At 38.2% G+C, this 17,499-nt stretch overlaps 3 protein-coding genes across 52 annotated transcripts; 1 reads left to right on the top strand and 2 right to left on the bottom strand.

Annotated features, from left to right (window-relative positions):
- Positions 1–401: 401 nt before the first annotated feature.
- On the top strand, positions 402–10,417 carry LOC104702486 (uncharacterized). Of its 50 annotated transcripts, none has more exons than XM_087459409.1 (42): positions 402–592; positions 753–866; positions 947–1,056; positions 1,193–1,230; positions 1,357–1,474; positions 1,632–1,704; positions 1,800–1,864; positions 2,011–2,086; positions 2,197–2,267; positions 2,355–2,398; positions 2,501–2,606; positions 2,693–2,783; positions 2,855–2,941; positions 3,009–3,038; positions 3,144–3,310; positions 3,407–3,461; positions 3,562–3,842; positions 3,938–4,022; positions 4,126–4,235; positions 4,383–4,451; positions 4,564–4,699; positions 4,784–5,119; positions 5,227–5,303; positions 5,389–5,466; positions 5,564–5,634; positions 5,723–5,802; positions 5,876–5,940; positions 6,015–6,088; positions 6,180–6,462; positions 6,581–6,669; positions 6,815–6,878; positions 6,943–7,151; positions 7,269–7,361; positions 7,469–7,542; positions 7,631–7,715; positions 7,810–7,918; positions 8,150–8,261; positions 8,376–8,551; positions 8,649–9,342; positions 9,426–9,505; positions 9,585–9,869; positions 9,971–10,417. In XM_087459409.1, the coding sequence occupies exons 36-42, from the start codon at positions 7,883–7,885 to the stop codon at positions 9,998–10,000; spliced, it is 1,413 nt and encodes a 470-aa protein (XP_087315535.1). In that variant the 5' UTR covers positions 402–592; positions 753–866; positions 947–1,056; positions 1,193–1,230; positions 1,357–1,474; positions 1,632–1,704; positions 1,800–1,864; positions 2,011–2,086; positions 2,197–2,267; positions 2,355–2,398; positions 2,501–2,606; positions 2,693–2,783; positions 2,855–2,941; positions 3,009–3,038; positions 3,144–3,310; positions 3,407–3,461; positions 3,562–3,842; positions 3,938–4,022; positions 4,126–4,235; positions 4,383–4,451; positions 4,564–4,699; positions 4,784–5,119; positions 5,227–5,303; positions 5,389–5,466; positions 5,564–5,634; positions 5,723–5,802; positions 5,876–5,940; positions 6,015–6,088; positions 6,180–6,462; positions 6,581–6,669; positions 6,815–6,878; positions 6,943–7,151; positions 7,269–7,361; positions 7,469–7,542; positions 7,631–7,715; positions 7,810–7,882; the 3' UTR covers positions 10,001–10,417. The 50 variants fall into 50 exon arrangements, with proteins under 50 accessions (XP_087315535.1, XP_087315556.1, XP_087315531.1 ...); XM_087459429.1 differs by lacking the exons at positions 402–592; positions 753–866 and having other exon boundaries at positions 927–1,056; positions 1,841–1,864; positions 3,407–3,468; ... (4 more) ...; positions 7,461–7,542; positions 8,060–8,261; XM_087459428.1 differs by lacking the exons at positions 402–592; positions 753–866 and having other exon boundaries at positions 927–1,056; positions 3,210–3,310; positions 3,407–3,468; ... (4 more) ...; positions 7,461–7,542; positions 8,060–8,261.
- Positions 10,277–12,499, bottom strand: LOC104702484 (alcohol dehydrogenase class-P). The gene is made up of 7 exons (XM_010418337.3): positions 12,165–12,499; positions 11,900–12,036; positions 11,752–11,798; positions 11,181–11,665; positions 10,932–11,089; positions 10,681–10,842; positions 10,277–10,599 (listed from the first exon to the last, which is right to left on the bottom strand). The coding sequence occupies exons 1-7, from the start codon at positions 12,196–12,198 to the stop codon at positions 10,483–10,485; spliced, it is 1,140 nt and encodes a 379-aa protein (XP_010416639.1). The 5' UTR covers positions 12,199–12,499; the 3' UTR covers positions 10,277–10,482.
- A 668-nt stretch (positions 12,500–13,167) lies between these two features.
- On the bottom strand, positions 13,168–17,084 carry LOC104704928 (auxin efflux carrier component 6). Its single transcript, XM_010420933.3, has 7 exons — positions 16,595–17,084; positions 15,724–16,358; positions 14,711–14,966; positions 14,522–14,607; positions 14,231–14,388; positions 13,657–13,733; positions 13,168–13,523 (listed from the first exon to the last, which is right to left on the bottom strand). Exons 1-7 carry the CDS (start codon positions 17,023–17,025, stop codon positions 13,457–13,459), a joined length of 1,710 nt encoding a protein of 569 aa, XP_010419235.3. The 5' UTR covers positions 17,026–17,084; the 3' UTR covers positions 13,168–13,456.
- Positions 17,085–17,499: the final 415 nt, after the last annotated feature.

The raw sequence follows: 17,499 nt of genomic DNA, 5'->3' as shown, positions 1-17,499 counted from the left end.
TTGATCTGTCGTCGTCGTGTCGGATCCTGTTACCTCTTTGACGGTCTCCTTTTCCCTTTTATTTTATTTAAGTGTTTTTAGATCAGCTAATGTCTCTCTTTGATGCAGAGCACGAGGAACCAGGATTCCTAAGCAGAGAACCAACATTCAGATAAGAGATCGATGATCCACAGATTCTTTCTTACACGGCTACACGGTTTAATTATTCTTAAACTTTGTCCTTTTTTTACTATCTTTTGGTATTCAATATGTCTTTTTAACGAGAATGTATTTCTCTTTGATGCAGATCGTGAAGGCACTGGGAGGACTGATATGGTAAATCTAAGCCTTTGGTCTGTCATCTCTTTAAGGTTTCTTCTGTGCAACATATTTTAATTATCATCCGTCTTCATTACAACCACAAGTTAACCTTTGTTCTGTTTTATGTCTCAGTTTATCTTGAACTTGAAGGATGCCTTTGATCTGTCGTTGCTCCCTGTTGGCTCTTTGACAGTCTCCTCTTTCCCTTTGTTATATTCTTGCTGTTCACACAGCTCAGCTAATGTTTTTCTTTGCTTGTGTTTGATCGTGGAGGTTACGGACCTTGTTGGAGGTAAGGATGGTTTGAGAGTATATAACTTCGAGTTGTCTGGTTACTTCACATCTATACTAATGTTTTTCTAGGGTTTGGTTTTTAAACATTGCCATCGGTTGCTTGCGCTATATATATTAGGGGATGTGATTTTTTCATTGTCGTTTTGTACTTATTTCAGGGTTTTGGATCCGATTATGTTTTTATGGATCATCTCAGAGATTGGCTTTGATGGAAACGCTTCTTCTCCATCGCTTATTTTAAACCGTTTAAGAATTCTGGGAATTGGGCTCTGGTGAGTGTTAATTGGCCCACCATAATTCTTTATTTCTTCTTTTAGGGTCCATTAGTTGATGAGACGTTGTCGTTTTGCAGCGTCGTCTCCTTCAATTTCCTTGGACATTGTTCCCAAAACGGACTACGGAGGACTCAGGAGTGAGGAGTGACGAGTGAGGACTGATCTGAGCTTTCAGTATTGATAAGAGGTACCTCTCCTTGGTCCTTCTTCTTCTAAATCTCTATCTTTCGCTTTAATTATAGTTTTGGTTCTGTGAAACAAAACTCATTGGGCGTTGATTGATTTATTTGACTCTCTCTCTCTCTCTCTCTTTGATGATTCAGAAATCAGGACACAATCGTCGCCTACGTGCTTGCTTAAGGTAACAACATAAACTGGTTCTACTGATTTTATTGATGAATTTGCTTTTTTAAGTACTTTAGTTGTTGTTGGTTTTCTTTTTTTAGTTACTATTACAATTTTAAGGTTTAATTATTTTGTGAATCAGATCAAGGAGATCATCATCATTCAAGGAAGGTAGAGACCATGTACAACTAATTCCATTGAATGACACCATTCCATGAGCCAACGTCCAACACGATGATGAAGAAGAAGAACACCTCCAGGTTTTGTTTTCATATCATCCTTCACTTATGTCTGATTTTTTTGTCTTATTATTTGTTCCTTGCGTTGATTTTAGATATCTTTATGTTCAGTGTTTCTCTCCATATTGAATTTGAAAACAATTTGCAATCTGCTTAACTTGGAATTTTATTGTTGTAGGGACCTGAGACGAAGTGGAATTGATAATGGTGCTGGCTGTTCCTGTTCTCCTAGTGTCACCACATTCCTATAGGTATGTCTGAGTTAGCCTTATTTTATGATGTCACACTATTTTTTTATGTGAATTCGTGGTACCTTTATGTGTGCGCTTTGATTGCATATCCACAGGCTGACATCCTTGTTCGTGGTTTTGCTGGTTTGCCTTGAAGGTCTTAGACCAAGTCTTCCCAAAGGTACACTCTCTTCTTATTGACACTCTTGTAGTCATTCCATCACTGATCAGGGTTTGTTCTCAGACCTCTATTTTATTGGCAAATCCTCTTCTCTTCTCCATTGACTATCTATCACCTGATGATTTTGTTTGCACTCTCTCTCATAGGTTCCGAGCAACGCTGCAGTCAAGCAATGGCCAAGGAGATGGCCTTGTTATCCTTCAATCGGGCTCTTAACCAGAGGTTTGCCTTTTTACATCTTCGCAGATAATTTGGTTTCATTCCTCACTTCACCACCATCGTTGTTGTTTCGTGTTCGATTGGTCTAACTTCTTTTTTATCTGGTGTTTCAGGATATCCGGTTCTTAGTGTGGGGTTTTACGGCATCTTTGGCAACTTCTCGTCCAAAGCGTGGGAATCACAGGTTGCGCAACTTTTCCTTTGACGTTTGATTGAGCTTAATTCAGGTTATGCAACTGAATTCTATCTTTTTTCTTCTTGATGAATTCAGATATGGTGCAAATGAGGATGGGAGGACCTTGTTGTTTCCATGGCGTATTTCTCTTTAACTACTCTCATCTTATTACTTATTTGACTGATTCTAGATGGTTTCTTTTTTTAATTTGATGTGTTGATTGATTGTCTCACTAATTGTAGGGAAACGAGTGTCACAAACATAGCTGCTAGCTAGCTCTACCAATCCATGAATGGGACCATGAGCAACGTCTAAGAAGAAGAAGAAGAAGAAGAAGAACCCCTCAAGGTTTTGTTTCAAATCATCCGTCACTATTGACTAAAATTTTTTTAACCATTTTTATTTTCATGTGTTGATTGTCTCACTGACTGCAGGAAGATCATCATTCAAGACTAGAGACCATGTTCAACTTCCATGAATGGGACCATGAGCAAACGTCCAAGAAGAAGAAGAAGAACCCTCAAGGTTTTGTTTCAAATCATCCATCACTATTGTTTAAGTTCAACTACTTCTTTTAACCATTCTTGTTATTGCAGGATAAAGTGCCGTGTTAGAAACAGTAGCTACAACACAAATTAAGCCTCAGGAGATAACAAGTTAATCCTACCGAAGCAAGCACAGAGGTAAACAAACTTCTGCTTTGCTTAGCCTTAGGGTTGATGATGACCCAAACTTCTTCTTCTTCTCCAGCTCTTATCTGATTTGATCGAGCAAGTAAAGGTATAACAATTCTAGGGTTTTTCTTAAGGGGTTTTCTCTTTGGCTCTTTCTATTAGAATTAAAAATTAGCATCTGATGGTTCTTCTTCTTATTCTCTATTTGCAGATCGCGGAGATACTTTCAAGAACTAAAACTGATTCTATTGGATTGATGGTGTTTGACCAATTACAGGTATACAGACCATGGCAAGTTTCGTCAAGAACCACCCATGGCCTAACGTTGATGCTCATAGCGTAGTGCTGCTGAACTATTATCGTCTGACCGAAAAAAAGGTACAAAACTGCATCGTTATCACTTAAGCCTGACTAACCACATGCCTTGTTTTGCTGAAGCTTGGTTATAATTAATAGAGTCACCTTTTCTTTCAGATTTAGATACTACTACACCGTGCTTTTTGGCTGTCTCAAGGAATCTCGTCATCTGGTCACAGGTACATACACTGACATACTTTCGTGCTATTGACAATTCTCTTTGAATAACCCACACTCATCTTTCTGATGCTATTTTCTCTTCCTCTTTTCAGCTGATATGGGACTGCCGCTAGAGCGGCCAAAGAGTGTAAACATGTCCTCCCAAAGGTGAAACTTTGCAACTTCGTGCGGCGCTTAAGCTCAGAGTGAGTCTGTCCCAGCTCTTGAAAAATATTGGCCTTGGGAGTTCCAGCCCAACAAATTTGAGAGATGACAGAGAGAGATCGTTCTAATGGCGACAAGAGAGCAACATGATGATGGTTCGAATCTACTACTCAACCAGTCCATGAATTGTGAGTCGAATTTGCTTTCTAAACAAGTCAGAGAGAGAGAGGTATCTATCTTTTTCTTTTTTTGTGTGTTCGTCTTATAAATCTATATGGTTTTGACAGTGTTAGTGTGTGAATATAGTTTTGTTCTGTGAAACAGGTGGGCGTTGATTGATTTATTTGACTCTCTCTCTCTCTCTCGTTGGTGATTCAGAACACTATCGTCGCCAACGTGCTTGCTTAAGGTAACAACATAAACTGGTTCTGCGGATTGATCGATGAATTTGCTTTTCTATTTTATTTTTGGTTACAGTTACAATTTAAAGGTTTAATTATTTTGTGAATCAGGTCAAGGAGATCATCATTGAAGGAGGTAGAGAGCATGTACAACGTATTCCATAAATGACACCATTCTATGAGCCAACGTCCAAGAAGCAGAAGAAGAAGAACACCTCCAGGTTTTATTTCATATCATCCTTCACTTGTGTATGATTTTGTGTTATTGTTTGTTCCTTGTGTTGCTTTGAAATTTGTTAATGATCAGTGTTTCTCTTCATATTAAATTTTGAAAACAATCTGCTTAACTGGGAATTTTATTGTTGTAGGGACCTGAGACGAAGTGGAATTGATAATGATGCTGGTTGTTCCTGTTCGCGTAGTGTCACCACATATAGGTATGTCTGATTTAGCCTTATTTTATGATGTCACACTATTTTTCTATGTGAATTCATTATCTTCATAAAGCTGGTACCTTTATGTGTGTGTTTTTTGATTGCATATCCACAGGCTGACATCCTTGCTCGTGGTTATGCTGGTTTGCCTTGAAGGTCTTAGACCAAGTCCTCAAAGCTACACTCTTCTTATTGATGTTGATGGTTTTATTTGATGGATCTTTTTGGTCTTCTCTTGGCTACATCTTCAGGTAGTAGTATTCTTCCTCTTAACCGATTTTTGTTTTGTTCTTTCTATATAAGTGAAAAAACATCCCTGTCTCTCTTTGTTGCAGATCATGAGGAACCAGGATTACTGTGAGGGAGGTTCGAAGAGAAAGAATAAACATTGTGGGAGTGCGTTTGATTTCTGAGTTCAACTTTCAGGTTACCTCACATCTATACACCTTTTAGCATATCAGTTGTTTTATTTAATATTGGCTAGTGTTGGTTCTTTGTTTCTTTTGTTATTGAACTTTTCAGTTAACAGTAATGTCGCTGATCTTCCTAGTGATGTTGGCATGTATGTTTTAACTTTTAAGCCTAAGACCCTATATTTTAGTGGAGGAGGATGTTTTGATCGGCTGGTGATGGTTTTGATGGATCGTTTTGTCTCTGCGCTACATCTTCAGGTAGTCTTCTTCCTCTTAACTGATTTTTTTTCTAGGGTTTGGTTTCTACATTGCATCGGTTGCTTTATATATGTTCATGCTATTTACTTGTTGTTATGTTGTTTCAGGCTTTTGATGATGCTTTTATTGATGAGAGTGATGGCTTTGATGGACACGCTTCTTCTCTGTGCTACTTCTTCAAAGGGTTTTGTTCTTCCTCCTCTTCACACACGTCTTTTACTTCTTTTTTGTTTTGTTTGTTCCTTACGTTTTTTTCTTCGTTTTTGCAGGTGTTTTGGAAGCCAGTTATGATATGATCATGGCGTATTCTTCTCCATGTTGCCACGTCTTCAGCCACGTTCTCACAGGTTCCTTGATCTATTTGATTCTGTATTGTCTCTTTGGTTCGGTGATTTTTTCTAGTTACATGTTATTAACCTTTCGTTTTTTGTTTTGTTGCTTTAGATTCGTGGAGGCTTTGATCGGTGATGGCTTTGACTGATCGTTGTCACTCTTATTCATGTTATTCTTCTAGGGTTTGGTTTCTAAACTGAATCGTTCTAGGCTTTTTTTATGATATATGTTCATGCGAGTTTTAACTCTTCTTGGCTCTGTTAATTTTAGATTGTGGAGGAAAGATGCTTTGATCGGTTGGTGATGGTTTTGATGGATCGTTTTTGTCTTCTTTGCGCTACATCTTTCAGGTATTCTTATTCTTTTTTTTAACTGTTCTATATAAAGTGAAAAAAAAAACATTTATGTTTGTCTTTGATGCAGATCATAAGGCACCAGGTGGGAGGTTCGAAGAGAAAAAAAACATTGTGGGGAGTGCGTATGATCAGGTTACCTAACATCTACATTGCATCGGTTGCGTTATATATGTTCATGTTATTTACTTGTTGTTATGTTGTTTCAGGTTTTGGATGATACTTTTTTCAATGAGAGTGATGGCGTTGATGGACACGCTTCTTCTCTGTGCTACGCCTTTAAGTGTTTTTTTCTTCCTCTTCACACGTCTTTTACTTCTTCTTTTTTGTTTTGTTTTGTTTTGTTCCTTACGGTTCTTTCTTCGTTTTGCAAGTCTTTTGGAAGCAAACCATGATCCAGTCATCAGTATTCTAATCTATGTTATTGTCTTCAAGCGTCCTCATGGGTTCCTTGCTCCAATCATCACTCTCTTACTCATGTTGCTCTTCTAGAGTTTGGTTTCTAAATTGATTATTCAAGGTTTTTTATGTTCATGCGACTTTTAACTCAACTTGGCTCTGTTAATTTTAGATTGTGGAGGAGGATGCTTTTATCGGTTGGTGACAGTTTTGATGGCTTGTATTTGTCCTCTCTGCGTCGCCTACGTGCTTAAAAAGGTATCAAATCATAAACTGGTTCAAATAAAAATTGGATCGATGAATTTGCTTTTTTTTTTTTGGTTACTATTACAATTTAAAATTTAATTATCTATATGTGATTGCTTTGTGCTTATAGGGTAAAGTTGGTTCTTCTCATTGAGGGAGACACTGGTTCCGGTAAGACTACACAATTACCACAATATCTCCATGGAGCTGGTTTGAAAGGTACGACCTACTACTTTCCCTTACTTGCAGCATGTAGTACTAAAACACATATATTTCTTACAAACTGGTGTGTTGTGTTATTCCTGTGAAAGTTGTCCTTTGTTTCTTGAAAAGCGATTTTTATTAAAGGTGTACTTCCATGTAGGAAAGAGCAAAGAGCAAGTTGAGGCGCTGTCAAAAAGAGTTGTCTCATCGTGCGGCTGTGCCAGGTTTGTAGTTCATGGCTCTGCTTTGTGTTTTTGTGACCTCTAGTTTCATATATTAACATTGCAGGATGTACAAGGATGGTAGCATCATTCCATTAGATGATTCTTTGGCTTTTGCTGCAAATTTTTCACACATGATGGGATATGGTAGTCCCAGATGAAAGAGCTCATGAGGCTTTATTTCACCATGCCGTTTAGTATGTTGGTTGTGGAGAGAGAGAGAGAGAGAGAGAGAGAGAGAGAGAGAGAGAGAGAGAGAGAGATGAAATGGCTGAGGTATATCTCTCTCATTCTGAATCTGATATTTGTTCATACAGTTCATACATTTGATCTAATGGGGTCTTCACTATTATTTAAGTTCAACTACTTTTTTAACTGTTCTTATTATTGCAGGATAGAGAGCTATTAGAACCAGACCAGTAGCTACAACACAAAGCAAGCCGCAGGAAATATCAAGTTACTCTTACCGAAGCAAGCACATGCATTGTGAGTCGAATTTTGTCTTTTTAAAGTTGTTGTTTTTTGCTTCTTGTTTACAATTTAGATGGAGACTGAGATTTTTGTTTTATGATGTTTCTCTTGTAGGTATGGAGAATTAGGGTTCCTGGAGCTTCGAACTCAAAGCCATGGGTCCTTATCTATCTATGGTCCAATTTGCTCGCTCAGGGTTTGTTCTCAGACCTCTATTTTATTGGCAAACCCTCCTCTCTCTCTCATATGGACTAATCCTTTAAAGCATATCTTATGTTACTCAGATTGATAGAATTGCTCGTGTTGCCTTCGAGACTGCTCGGAAACGGCGTGGCAAGCTGTGTTCTGCTGACAAAGCTAATGTCTATGGTTGATAATTACGTTTTCTTTTACTTGTTTTCCTCTCTCTTGTTTCATGTGCAACACATATAACACTGATGCTTATGCAATTTGTTCTCTGCAGGCCTCAATTTTATGGACGAAACGAGTAAGAGAGCCTCTGAATATCCTGATGTTGAGCTGTCAGCCTGTCACATATGTATGTTGACAATGCTGCGATGACCCGCCAACAGGTATCTTTGGCCAAACTAGTCAGCCTTGATAATTCTTTTGAAAATTGTGTAAATAATTACTATGGGGTGATTGTTTCATATATATGCAGTTTGAGACCATTTTTGTTGATATATTATCCGGTTAAGCTTCAATGATCACAGGAAGCATTGGAATGCTGGCATGCCGTCCACTGCTCAAGTCTTTGGATTTGTTACATAGCGCTCTAATCAAACGGAATATGGAAATTGCAGGTCTCAGAAGTTAGAAGACCCAGCAGAAGGGGAGGATACACTGGTGGCAAAAATTCAAGAAATTATACGACCATCTCAGTACTGGATTCCGTGCCTTGGTGGATGGAACTCGGTAAGCTGTGTCCGTCTCCACCGCAAGTCTAATAATCATCCCAATTGGGTTGTTTTTGGAGAAATAAATTTCATTAATGTTTGCTCTCTCTCTCTCTCTCTCTCTCTCTCTCAGGTTACGAGCCAATACTACACCCAAGCAATGGTCAAGGAGATGGCCTTGTTAGCCTTCAATCGGGCTCTTACTTAAGCTGTCTAACTTCCTTTATTTGGTGTTTTAGAATATCTGGTTCTTGGTGTTGGTTTTATGGGATCTTTGCCAACTTCTCGTCCAAAGCGTGGGGATCACAGGTGGTTCTGCAACTTTTGACTTCTTTTTTTTTTTTTTTTGGTTACAGTTACAATTAAGGTTTAGTTATCTATATATGTGATTGTTTTGTGCTTATAGGGCCAAAGTTGGTTCTTGTCATTGTGGGAGACACTGGTTCGGGAAAGACTACACAATATCTCCATGAAGCTGGTTGAAAGGTACGACCTACTACTTGCCGCAGGTTGCTGGGATCACAGGTCTGCGAGTCTTCCATACCTTGAAAGCTTGTTCCACAGCTTGTTCTTTCCGGCACAGCTCTTCCAAGTTGGCGAAGTCTATCCCCTTGCTTTGAAGCCCAACCTTCAAGTTGGACATAAAATTCAACTCTATTTATTCTACCGAACCGAACCGAACCGAACATCTGAAATTGATTGTAGTGATGAACCGGTGTTTTTTAACCGAAAAAAAATGGCCTCACGAATCGAGAAACCAGTCTCTTCTTCAGTTCTTCACTTGCCGGAGAAGATGGATTCGATTTGTTGTTTCCGACCAAATCAATCTTGTCTTAGAACTTCAGTTTTGCCTGCTTTTTGCATAAGTAGTCTTTCCGCCGTCAATCGTTTCCGTTCAACGACGAGTCTTCGTTTTGGATTTCCGGCGGCGCCGTTTCGTCGGATTCCAAACTCTTCCTTCGTGACTCACGCGAAGAAGAGTAAGAGGAAAACGAGTATCGTTGAACCTAATCCGAACAAAGTCGAAGAATCTCTCTTTCAAGATGAAGAAGAAGAAGAAGAAGAAGATGAGCTAGTTCTTCCCGAAGAGATGCAAGACGGTGCGTTTTGGTTCCCATTTTGGTGTTCGAATTCAACCATTTTATAATCAAACACTTTCCTGGTGACATTCTTGGTTCTACAGAGTTACTAACGGATGGTGAATACGACGAAGACGACGATGACTTTGAATTCGATGAGAGCGAGGAGGAAGAAGAACTCTATGTAAGTCTACTTACGCCTGAATTTAAGAAAAGATAAATCCTTTATGCATCTCTCTATCTAAGGATTTGATCTCTTGAAGGATGGAGATGGAGGTGGTGGAGGAGGCATTAAACTTGCTGGAACGTTATGGGACAAAGAAGCATTGGCATTAGCTGAGAGCGTATGCGAGTCTTTTGAAGGGGAGTTAGGCATTTATGCCTTCAAGACTCTGCCTAATTCAACCATACAAGTGAGAATCGAGCGGCTCACTAGCAAGTTTGGTTCCCCAACAATGGAAGATATCGAAGCATATTCAACAATCTACCGAGCAAAATTGGCTGAAGCCGAACTCGCCAAGTCTATACCGGACAATATCTCTCTAGAGGTTACTTGATTAGTTAGCCTTTTGATTTCCTTTTCACATCAGCTTATCTCATGGAGTTTGGTTCATTGACTCAACAAAGGTTTTGAACCTTTTTTGCACAGGTTTATCTCCTGGTGTCGAAAGGGTGGTAAGAGTTCCGCAGGATCTTGATCGGTATAAGGATAGGCCCATGTATGTGAGGTACACTAACGAGGACAGTGAGACTGAAGGTGATGGTATTTTCAGGCTGGTTTCTTTCGATGTGGAAACCAAAAGATGTGTTTGGGGGATAGCTAACATTCGAGTAAACCGAGAAAAGGCAGGCAAAGGCAGGCCTTTGAGCAAGAAACAAAGAGAATGGCGACTCCATACGGCTTTCGAGTCTCTACGGTTAGTCCGTTTGCATTCTGAATGTTGAGAGAACACAGTAATAAGGAATTGTCTTTTAGTTTATATTAAAATCTCAATAGAAAGTCTATTACATCGATACGTAATAGATTAGACACGACAATGATTATTGAGACAGAGAACAGTGAAAACCAAAAGTAGTAGGAGATGTGTTTCTTTTATTGCTCTAAGTGCATAAAGGCAAACTAAAACACAAGTAGACATCAGCATTGGCTAGAGAATGGCTTCAAGCACCCATCGTGATGATGCAACGGATACTCTCTCCCTTCAACATGTAATCAAAGGCCTTGTTGATCTCTGAGAATGGCACTGTGTGAGTGATGAATTTCTCAAGCTCCAGCTCCTAATTTCATAAATAAAACAATCATCAGAACATTGGTATATAATCAAAGGTTGGCATCAGAAGATCCGGTCTTCTCATTACCTTGTTCATGTACTTTTCGACAACCCCGGGAATGTCAGTTTTGGGTTTGTAGTTCCCAAAGAAAGTACCCTTAAGAGTCCTCTCATTCAAGAAATTCATCGGATGAGACTTGAAGGCATCGTCTTTGCTTGGCACACCAACTAGCACCGCAACACCCCAGCCCTGAAACAACATCAAACGTATATGTTCATATATGCAAAATGTAAGATATGATTGGTTTTGGTCCGAATCAATGTGAAGGGGAAGCTTACATCATGAACACATTCAAATGCTTGAATCATGGCCTGAACGCTTCCTGTACACTCCACACTCCTGTCCACCCCACCATTGGTCATTTCAGCGATCACCTGTTGAACTGGTTTGTCATGGTCCTTTGGGTTCACAAATTCGGTCACACCGAATTTCTTAGCTGCAACAACAAACATATCAAGCTCGATGTAAGCGAAAACTGGAGAATGAAGAACAACACAGTCCCAAGACTATTTTATCTTTTATACTACCTTGATCGAATCTGCTGGGGTTGAGATCAACACCAATGATCCTAGAAGCACCAGCAATTCTAGCACCTTCTGCAGCGGCTAAACCAACAGCACCGAGTCCGAAGATAGCGACACTTTGACCTTTTTTGGGTTTAGCCACATTCAAAGTAGCTCCTAACCCAGTGGATAAACCACAGCTGACGATACAGACTTTGTCAAGAGGAGCATCTGGATTGATCTTAGCGACCTGACCAGAGTGAACCACAGTATACTCGCTAAACGTTGATGTCCCGAGGAAATGATGAATCGGTTTGCCCTTGATGGAGAATCTTGATTCACCGTCGTGAATCATCCCTCCTCGCTCGGTGTTGATCCTGAGAAGATCACACATGTTGGACTCCTCAGAGTGACAGTGAGGACAATCTCCACACTCTCCGGTGAAGATGGGTAAAACATGATCTCCTGGTTGAAGATCAGTCACTCCTTCTCCAACACTCTCAACAATCCTACACAACCAAGCAAGAACCAAACATCAAATTAAAACTCTAAACCCTCAAAATGAAGAAAGAAGACTCTGGTTTTAAGTTAATACCCTCCAGCTTCATGGCCGAAGATACGAGGAAACAACGGTGTTTGTCCCTGCGGAATTTAAAAATAAAAAATCGAGTTTTTGATGAAAAAAAATAAAATTAGAACTTGATTATGTTTTTTAGGAAGTAATTAATTAATTAAAATAAAACCTTAGCTTCCCAGAAGTAAACATCGGTGTGACAGAGAGAAGTGAAGAGAATCTTGATACGAACTTCGTGTTTCTGCGGTGGAGCAACCTCTACTTCCTCCATCACCAGTGGCTTTCCAGCTTCCCATGCCACAGCAGCTGCGCATTCGCAACAAAAACGATACCGTTTTTTGTTATTTCAACATAAAAAAAAAAATCTGTGGATTCATGATCATAAGTTCATAACAATATCATTAACAACAACAATAAAAGAACAAAAAAAAAACCTTTGCATCGAATGATCTGTCCGGTGGTAGACATTATCAACAGTGAAGAACTTGGATCTTTTTTTTTTGTTTAAGTAGTTCTGTGTGATTTGTGAATTGTGTGATGATGTAAGAAGAGAGAAGCAGAGAAGGATTTATATATAGATGGTAAATGGGATTAAAAGTACATATTACAGAAACGCCACTGGAATATTAATTAGTGTTTATAATTAAAATTTAAATTGTAAATTTCTTTGTCGACAAGTGTAAGAAACTAGGGGCGTCTTTGGTTTTGCTTTGTTCTCTCTAACGCTCTCCCACTTGTCGCCACCAATATTCGTCCACGTGGCTTTCTTAATGTAGCAGTTAAATCAAAGCTGGTCTTTTAGTCCTTGATGGTCACGCCGTGGTGTCTAAAAGCAGTAATCTTTTGCACCCATCGTATGTATTTGTTTCGGGCGGTTTCACCTTAATTGGGATCTTTTAATACTATTCTAGTATTCTTGGTCATCAAGTATTGGGATATTTTTTTCTTTGTAATAATATTTTACAAATCTGAAAGATCGTTGGCTCTTAATTATAATCTTGGCCATCATTCTCAAGTCATCAATTATACTTTTGCCTCATCTTTTTTTTTCTTCTCCTTTTGAATTATATCCAAACCCGACTAATATAGGGGATTTAGGCGTTTTAGTTAGTTTTAGTATCATAGATTTATACGTAATTTTTTTCTAGGAGTTAAAGAATATATCATACGAACTATATATAGAATGACAGTATTATAACAAAAATTGTCTGATTTTAAACGGTGTAATAGGTAAAGGCCGACTTCTAATACACATGCATGTATGATATTGACTCATAAGTACTACACAAATCATAGACCATTGTCCTACTTTTTTAGTTGTATATATATGTATATGCAAAATTTGGTGTGATAGTGTTGTCCATGACAAGAATCTTTATGATGATTCCTATCCTATATGAATCATATGCGTTCACTATACATCACAAAATCATACAGTTCGCAGGAATCAACGTGGAAATAATATTCACGATCGATTCCCTAACTTAAGCCTCTGCTACATCGCTACATACGTTACTCTCCATGTGATCAATGTTTAATATCAATTATCTAGTACATAACGAGAAAATATTCTCCTAACCATCTACGAGTACTTTGATTCAACAATTTAACAGTTAATCTTTTCACAAGCTCTTGATCAAGAACAAGAGCTCACGACTCTGTCTCTATTTCCGCACCTCTCTTTTTATTCATGGATCATATCTTCGGTGTCAATGTGTTGTGTGAATCATAGGCCCAAGAGCACGTAGTAGAGAATAGTTACCGGTAAAGATACTATCATACCAAAGATAACCCTGAAAACAAAATCACCAATAACTCACAATTAAATTTCACATTAATCGAATTCCCACAGTTTAATACCATTCAGACCGTTAATGTAAAAAAACTGGAACCAAAATAAAAATAAAAAAAAGCAAGAAAACTCACAATGTACTGAGCAAGTCTGGATGCAAACCGTACTCCCTCGCAAACACAAACGGTACTATCCCTTGCGGTAGAGCCGCCTACAAAAAAAAAATCATATATACCGGCCTCATCATTAATTTAAGTCTAAAATAAACAGCGAGACATTTATAGCCACGGCTAATGTATTTGTTAACATTTAGTTATTTTGGACGAAGCCCCTAACTTAATCCAAATTCATCTAGAGTTTCTCTAGAGACATCCTAAAATATCATTACTTCGAAATAATATCTGAATCTTAACAAATATCTAGATACTTTTGTAACATATAAAAAACTAGATATTGGTAGAAAGGTTTAAATTTATAATTAAAGTATGTTAGATATTTGTAGTGTTGGAAGCTATATAACCTTCTGTCTTTTTGTGACCATCTCCTTACCCTTACGAAAATTCTAATTCTTTTCCAAGTTATTAAACACTCTCTCTCCATCAACATGTATTTTTCTTCCAACAATATTATGGTACTATATATATCTCTAACTTAAAGTTGGCAAACTCTCTAATGATAAAACATATTTGGGTATAACCAAACCTTTACCTGTACGATGGCAGCGTGTAACCTAGAACCTCTCAATCCGACAAGAAGGGAAGCAGCAGCCATGAAAAGAGGACCTGAGATGAACCTGATCACCATCCCTATTATCGCTTTCTTTGTCCCACAAGCGATCATCTTTGGCTGCAGCGCCATGAACAGACCTGTAATTTTGAAAATTTGTTGAATATCTGTATTGTATACTTTTTTTTTTTGATAAGAAATAATAAAATTTGGTGCAGATTATTTTCTATACTTTAAATAAAATTTAAATGTTTAATAAGGACATGGTTATACCTAAACTAAACATAGCCATCCCTAGACCTGCATCTGAAATGATCTTTATCGAGAATGCCACTAGACTTGGCATCGCTATATTCCATCTGCTCACAATTTTTAAAGAGAATACGATAAAGGTTATAAACAATCAATTCAATGAATATAGATAAGATTTTTACATAAAGATTTAAGTAATTGTTTACTCACTTGAAGGATATAAGTGACCAGATTAGTCCTAAGAGGCTGGAATATGTGTTAGGGTTTCTTGAAAGCTTGCGTCCCACGACTGTTAATATGAGTCGCACCATAACAGCGGCACTTGGCATTTCTTGCTTGCCTATAACAGCCGCCGGAGTTGTGTCTTTTTCAGCGGTTCCTTCTTCCATGGAAGCAGTACCACCGGCTGCCGTAGTATGTGGTGCAGCCTTAAGTGCGTCTCTGAAGCTGATCTCCTTCTCTGGCACTGATTTATTAATCATATAATGTATACACGTCAGCAAATACAGACTACTTAATTAGGACAAAACTTAATATATAGTATTTTTCAAAGCAACTAACTATAAGTCGTCTTGTTAATGATGGTTACGGAATTTAGTAATGAAAGTATGAAACAAACAAAAGCTATAAGAAAAGAATTATAAAACCATGCGTCGGTTTCGCTGATGATTACACACGTGCTGGGAGAAAATGATAGCATTGAGAAAATTGGAAAAATCATGGGAAACAAAAAGTCAACATTATGTTGACCATTTTGGTGATTTTATTGATTATAGTAAGGTTGGGGGTGGTATGATGGGTCCGATTTGTTTACATGCTTCATCATGTTGTTTTATTAGAATCTTAAGCTTAAAAAAAAACACGAAATGAATAAATCAAACCTAACAAAATTCAAAAGAATGCACACAAAATATAAAATCAATAAAAATGACTAATTGGGATTTAGTGATTTTGTTAAATAACATTTTCTAATGTAAAATTAGGTTGAATTTCTAATTAGTCTACTCCTAGGGATTTGGTTTAATAAAAGACAAAAGCAAAGTTTATATCTGACAAAGCTGCATTTTATGTAGTCTCTCAATGTTTTTCTATTCATCAAAATAGTTGGAAAGAACCAATAAATAAATTAATGATACAAAAAAGTTGAACGAAAATGACCAAACGGCGTCGTGTCAGTGCTTACGAAAAACGAAAACGACACATCTTTGTAAAGAATAACGTACCATTGATATGATCCTTAGCTACATGTCTCTGACCAGACTCCCACATCATCTTCGGCGAAGATTGCCGGTATATTCTCCCGGCGACGGGAGATTTCATCCAAACCGGCGTACCGTTTCCGTTAACGTCAAGCTCGTTAAAGTTGGAGGCACGTGGCGTTGGCTGCAACGAGTAAGCATCCGAGGAAGCGTAACCAGAGAGCCTCCTAGGACTTGCACCGTATCCGGGTCGAGTAAACCCGAACGCGCCTAGATCTCCGTTACAAAACATGATCTCGTTATTACCATTATTAAACTGAAGCGTACCGCTTCCTCCTCCGCCGCTAAAGAAACGGTTATTAGGAGTGTTGACGGAGAAAATCTCGGCGTTGGAAAGGTTAGAGGCTCGAGGGGTTAGACATAAGGAGGAGGACATAACAGAATCCGGTACGAATGATATGGACCGTCGGATCCTTAGCCTGATCCGACCGTTGACATCGGTTTCTGTTTCTGTACGGAGCGGATCCATGCCGTCCAAGGAGATGACGTCATCGTCGACTTGGATCTTGGCGATTGACCCGGCTGCTTCACCCGGAAACTCGGCTCGGATGAGCAACCTAGCTGCCCGGAGTTCGAAGAGGAAGAGTAGTAGGGTATACCTATATATAAACATATCATAGGTTATAGTTAAATAATTCAACTAGTAAAATAAAATAAAACTATTCTATAAGCTCGGATTAGTAAAAGTATTTGATTAATAGAAACAATCTAGTGTAACTCATTTGATTTGTTTACAAAATGAGTAGTTAAATGATGTGAAATCACAAAATTACCATTATGCGGGTTTTGCTAACCAGTCAGAAGGTTAATTAATGATATAAGTTTGGAAACGTACCAAATGATGCACTGAAGAACAACGAGTTGGACCATGAGGTTTTGAGTGTAATCTCCATACATGGCTTGAAGCAAAGGGATGCCCATGACAAGAGTGTTAGGGAGAGTGGCGATTGAGAAGAGAGTGATAAGCCAGTCAAGACCACCGGATTTGAAGAAAAAGGCCCATAGAGAGAGCAAAACGAAGACGAAGATTTTGGACAAAGTGTCAGCGAGGATGAACATAGTGTCCATTTTGTAAGGGTTGTTTTGTGAGATGAAGTGGAAAGAGAGGATCGGTACGGCGAAAACCGAGACAAAACGGTTGATTCCGGAACATTGCGTCGCCGTGAAGATCTTCCACCACTTCACCGATCCATAAGCCACGAACATGGCGAAGTAGAGTGGTGCCGTGGCACACATCACCGTGTAAAATTCGTTTCCCGTGATCATCTTTTGCTTTGCCTTCTAATTCTTCTTGGTTAATTAAGGTGTATAGGTTAAGTTATGGGCCAGATGTGTATGTTTTGTTATATAGGGACTTGTTGACGAGATTACCCCTTAGTTAGTTCGATATTTGCATTGGGGAGGGACTAGTGGTTATCATAGACATTGGTGATTTGCGGTTATACAAAGTCATTGTGATTCTTAGTGGAGATTAGAATTAAGTTTAATTAATTAAACGTTTTAAAGACATACTATATAGTTTGAAATCTAACCTCTAAAATTCTGACAATTTTTAAATTAATTAGTTGATTTGTTATCTTTTTGTCAACTTTACAATTAAAATTAAAGAAAAAAAATTGATTGATAAAGAGTTTAAAATAATATTTACATGATTAAAAAAATTAATAACAAAAATAACATGTATTTTAATAACATATTCATATATATTCATTTTCCTTTACTTTTCATATACGTTAAAAC

The sequence above is a fragment of the Camelina sativa genome, chromosome 7 (genome assembly GCF_030686135.1).
Source record: "Camelina sativa cultivar CO46 ecotype springtype chromosome 7, ASM3068613v1".
In the NCBI taxonomy this organism is placed as follows: domain Eukaryota; kingdom Viridiplantae; phylum Streptophyta; class Magnoliopsida; order Brassicales; family Brassicaceae; genus Camelina; species Camelina sativa.
Note: the sequence above shows the minus strand (reverse complement) of the source record. Positions and strands in the feature narration are given on the sequence as shown.